The 5,698-nt window shown below is 36.6% G+C and overlaps 1 protein-coding gene across 1 annotated transcript; it reads right to left on the reverse strand.

Moving 5' to 3' along the window:
• Nucleotides 1–2,096: 2,096 nt before the first annotated feature.
• On the reverse strand, nucleotides 2,097–5,466 carry LOC145159228 (putative disease resistance protein RGA3). The gene has a single exon (XM_079078162.1). The coding sequence runs from the start codon at nucleotides 5,397–5,399 to the stop codon at nucleotides 2,208–2,210; it is 3,192 nt and encodes a 1,063-aa protein (XP_078934288.1). The 5' UTR covers nucleotides 5,400–5,466; the 3' UTR covers nucleotides 2,097–2,207.
• Nucleotides 5,467–5,698: the final 232 nt, after the last annotated feature.

Below are 5,698 nucleotides of genomic sequence, written 5' to 3' on the forward strand. Positions count from 1 at the left end.
AGGGTCGCGAGTGAAAGCTGCCTCTAAAAGAAGGGTTATCGAAATCACTTCGTTATCAAGGCAGATTAGGCCATCTGAGCATCGAAAAAACGTGGTATTGCTATTTTTCCTGTTCATCTACAGCTTTTATCGAGAATCATGTAAAACCTTTTTCTTTGTTCCTAATTTTACTTGACATTAGGATATGTTATGACTATGATTTTGGCAATCTGATTTCAAGATCTAGAGTGAGGGTATTTCAGGATGAATGATGTGGTTTTTTTAAAGATGCTTGATTGGGTTTCCTTCATACTTAATATACCCCTGTTTTGTCTGATTTCATTATATTGTGAAGCACTAATTCGTATTTTCCATATAATTTTATGTTCTGTTTTGTACTTTGGCTGTTGCAATCATGTTTAACTTTTAGGCCTTTTGGTTGTTGCTAATTCCCAACATTTTGAATATCACAGAACTAGGTTAATTTAGTGATTTGATCATCACCATGTTAAAATTTGTAGGAAGCTACTTCTGAAATGTTTTGGGAAGTAACAAATTATGCTGCTCAACACATTTCCAAGGTCACATGATCTTGTTAAATCGTGTGGTGTTCATTCCATGCAGTAAATGGGTTTGTTTATATGGAAGAAGTTGTTACTAGCATGCTTTTGATGATGTTCTCTTTTTTGATTGATCGGTTCTTGTAGATGCACATGACATGTTTTTCATGCAGCTTACGTTAGATAACTAATTATTGATTAATTGCAGGTGTTAAGATCAAGTGGGTGAGCAGTTCTTGGGATAGAAAGCTCATTGTCCAGAAGAAGAGAGCCTCACTTAATGACTTTGACAGGATCAAGATCATGTTGGCAAAGATAAAGGTATAAGTTAACTTCTACTAATTTACCAGGATTTTTTTTTTTTTTTTTTACTTTTCTAGATAGCCATTTTTCATATTGATACCAGTTTAGGCTATAGTTTAATAATTTGGTTGCATAAATTTTTAATAACTTGAAACATGGCTGCATATAATTTGTGATGTTGCCATTGTTGGGTGCTTAGAAGCTGTGTGTTTTTTGTTTTTACCTTTTTTTCTCCATGTATTAAAGGAAACCTTATTTCAAGATTTAAACTTTTGTTTAGGTTGCAACTGTTGGGAAAAAGCTCTTTCCAGTTGTCTCCTCGTGAAACCTTGATTCCATTGATTTCATCCTGATAAGATATGATTATGTTTCCAAATGCAAGATTTGTTTTTATAATATTTTAATAAGTACCTAGGAGCACTAGGTACAAGTATGGTTTTGTTTAACCTTTGAGCGGTTTATATGTAAGTGTATGTTGTCCCTCATGTTTTGGAATACATGCAACACTACATGTTGATTTTAGTTGACAAATGTTTTTGTTTTTGTTTATTTTTTTATGGTAATTTATTTATTTATTGGTATTTCGCTTGTTTTGTTTGCTTGAAATTTTGGTGTTTTCATCAATAATGTTCATAAAATAAAGTTTGTTTTTTTATCGCTAACCGTAGTCACTAGCAACGTTTAGCTATATGTTTTATTGTCAAACTGAAAACGAAGTTGAATCTTTTTCCAATTTCCTTAATCATCAATTCGAAATCAAGTAAAGAGTTCGCTCTTAGTAAATAATAAATTTTACTCGATCCCAACAAATCCATATCCTAGGAGTGGTAGGTCCAATACCATCCAATAAATTCTTAACTCACCAGTTTAAAGTTTAAACATTACATCTTGAGTACTGTTATTTTTGTTTAGAAGATATTAAATTTAATACATCATTAAAATTATAAATATTGACAGCATTGATAAGTATATAATCCTAAAAAACATTCTACTGATGGTTTATGCGCAGATCAACACAAAGAAGGATGAGAAATTTGGAAACCTTATATTGCAATTCAACATATTAGTAGTATAGTAGAAATGATCAGTTATAATGAACGAGAGCCATCATGCAATGAATTGGTCCAATGATGAATTATCGATGAAAAAAATACTATGCACTATTGAATGTTGAAAAATTGGTCCCATCAATTGCGAATAAAAGTCAATAGTTGTGAGGAATAAGTGAGAGAAGAGTTTTGCGATATTTAGTAATTTAGTATAAAGTGTAAGTATCAAATTTATAAAATAAATGTTTGGACTTTTACACATCTTTAGTAGTTGTCACTTATTGAACAAGAGAAATGTCTCGGTACAATTATTGAATCACAAGGGAGGAGAAAGTGAGAAGACAACAGTTGCTTCCTGCGGCGCTCCCCGTGTAACTGTTTCTTTATTTAGCCCCTTACAACCATAGAACCTCAAACGTCGGAGAGATGACATATCGGTTAACCACATGGGCAGTTCTCGCATTCCGAATCTTATTAAGGTTAACTTAGTCAGTGAAGTGAGGTGTTGTATTTCTTCTGGCACTGACTCCCAATGATCCTCACCGTACATTGTTAACGAGTGAAGGTGGTTCCTCAACTTCTGGATGCCTTGGAGACTCGGGAAAGAATCCAGCTCCTTCGAGAACGGACCAAGTGACAAGTCATTTAAGAAGGCAAAACTGTCAAACATTTCGCAAGGCAAGGAAGTCAGTTTGTCGCAATGGGTTATTTCCAAAGTCTTCAAAGAATGACACTCGTTGGGCAAATTGGCTATTTCTAATAGACTAGGGCACCTCCAGATAGATAAAGATTCAAGAGAAGTAAGTCCTTGTATGCTCTTAATGGACACCAGACCATTGCAGTCACTAATCTCTAAGGAAACAAGAGGATGGGGATGGCATTCATCTAAGTGAATAATATTCGGGCAATCATTGATTTCCAACTTCTCGAGGACAGGCGATATCGTTTTTGAGCTGTTGGGTGCTCCATCTATCCACTTTTCCAGTCTTTCCATATTATATAGTTGGAGCGATCTCAACGACGGAGACAAAGGCTTCCGTGATCTGGTAATTACATTGGAACTCCTTAAGCATCTCAAGCTGTCCATATTCCATAAAAAAAGACTCCGAAGATGTGGTAGGTGCTCAAGCTTCGGAAGAGAGAGGCAGCTCCTACATCCATCTAATTTGATCGAAACGAGCTTGTCAAGGGGTGTCTCATTCCCATCAATATTGATTGCCATCTTCATTACCCATTCCGGAAAATTATCACCAGGAAATCTTCTAATTGTCAATATTTTCACAGCTCCAGGGGGTTGCAAGCCTTCAAATACCTCCTTGTCGTTTCTGTTGGCACCTTCATTGCCACCCCAGTTGAATTCAATCTCGTTTAAATTTCTTTTTCCAGATAAATCTGCCATGACTGCATCCGCTTTGCTACTAAAATTTTCTATATTCGAAATACAGAGCTTTCCACTGAGGTGTTTTAACCGGCCTAGGTCATTTCTTAGCACGCCCACGTAATTAGGCACCAGTGTTCGAAGAGAAGTCAATTGTCGCACAATATTGTTGGGAATGCTTTTTTCAGACCTACAATATCTCAGGCTTATCAAATTTCTCATGGATTCTGGAAACTTCTTGAGACCATGGCAATTTTGCAACTTTAGAGTTTGCAAGTGGTATAACTTACCAATAGATTCCGGAAGAACACTGATATTGGTATATGACAAATCAAGATACCTGAGATGCACCAACTCTCCAATTGAATCATCTATCTCCTCTATTATACATCTTTCGAGTTTCAGGATACGCAGGCTCTTGAATCGTTGAAATGAAACATTGTTTTCAACTCCACCATTGAAGAACAATGTATTCAATGTGCTAGCCACCATATCCTTTTCAATTGACATAAAAACATTGGCTTCGAATTTATAATCCTTGTTTCGTTTTTGGTAAAAAGCAAGATGTTTAACCTCAGGAGAAATATGATCATCATTCGTCACACCCACCACACATTTGCTTTCAAGTTTGGAAAGTGATAACAAAAGATCATGCACCAGATCATGCATTTTACAACCAGTGATGTAACCATACTTATCACTTTCAACATCTTGGAACAACGAATTGTTTACCAATATTTGGAAAATATCATTTCCCACATCCTCCATTTCCACTTCTCTTTCCTCGTCCGCTTGAATCAACCCTAGAGCCATCCAAAGTTGGATCAGTTCTTCCCTTTCAATGAGTGTATCTTTCTCAAAGATGGAACAGTATGCAAAGCATTGCTTGACCATAGAATTGGGAAGATTATCAAAGCTCAGTTCCAAACTCTTTTGAACTCTCTGCGTTTTATCTTGTAGATCCCAAAGTTTGCTATTTTTGATGGCCAACCACTTCCCTCTGTTATTGTTATTTGTCAACATGCCACCAATCAAATTTAATAGCAATGGTAAACCACCACACTTTTTTGCAATCTCGCGGCCTATCTCCTCCAGTTCTGGTGAAGGCATCGCTCTTGCTCTAAAGATGTCCCAACAATGATTATCAGAAAGACCTTTTAAAGGACATGAATCCATCTGCATGCCAGGAGTTCCGATGTCATGTTTCCGGGTAGTAACAAGAATGCCACTACCATTTTGTGAATTTACATAGAGCATATCCTTCCTAAACTCTTCCCAATATTGCCCTTCTTCATCCCAAACATCATCCAAGACGAGAAAATATCTTTTTGATGCCAACTTCTCTTCAAGACTTTTAATTAAATTGACCTTGAGGTTTGACGTAGGTTTCCTTCCAGAGAAGGATTCATAGATCTTTGCGAGAAGTGTGTGTATGTCAACCTTAACCGACACACACAACCATGCTTTAACATTAAAATGCTTCTCAATCTTTTTATCATTGTAGACCAACTTAGCCAAAGTTGTCTTCCCCATCCCGCCCATTCCCACAATGGGAAGAATCGTAAGTTTTTCTTCTTTTTTTGACTCGGTTAAAAGCTCAATGATATGTAGTTTATCATCATCCCTCCCAACAATTTTAAATTCTTCTGGATTTGGAACAGTCTCCCTCCAATAGAGACAATCTGGAACAGGGCCAGCAGAGTGTTCAACTTGTAGTCCTAAACTGTTTGCTCGTGTATCGATCTCCAGCAACTTCTTATTAATGTTTTCGATTTTATGACCTATTTCATTACGAAATGAAAGCCCTTTCAAGCTTGAAAGAGAAGGCACCATTCTTGACAACCGATCTCGTTTCTTTATCTGACGCCTCAACATTTCGTAATGAACCTCGTCCAACACATCATCAGCTTCCCCCACAACAACTTTTAGCTGCTTCAGCCACACCATGACAGCATCTGTTCCCTTTTGTCTATCCGCATCGTGCAACTTGGCACGAATCAGGTCCAATGTTCTGTGGAGGCTGGCCAGCTTTTCCTCGTAACCCCAGGCAATGGCGAGTTCACCCGCAGCAATAGACAACACCTTTTTCAGTATCCCCTCGGCAGCAATAGTCGCTAAACCTTCGGCCATTTTCACTGTTGAGAACTGAGAAGAGAGAGGAAGAGTGGATGGATGAATGGTGGAAGAGATAGTGGAATAAAAAGAGAATCATTATAATTTGTCGGCATGTATAGTGGAAAATGGTATCCATTCCAAAAAGTGTCCAATAATTGAGTTATATCAGCATTCCATTATAATCTCTTAATTTCTTTTCTACTTTTACTTTACTACTTATAGAATTATTTTCTTTACGTATCATTTCTTTGGAAAATCAATTGGCTTATTATAGTCTTTATAATTTCTTTTTTAGTAGTTAATATATAATGTTT

This window comes from Lactuca virosa, chromosome 2 (assembly GCF_052849685.1).
Source record: "Lactuca virosa cultivar CGN04683 chromosome 2, Lactuca_virosa_CGN04683_v6, whole genome shotgun sequence".
Classification (NCBI taxonomy): Eukaryota; Viridiplantae; Streptophyta; class Magnoliopsida; order Asterales; family Asteraceae; genus Lactuca; species Lactuca virosa.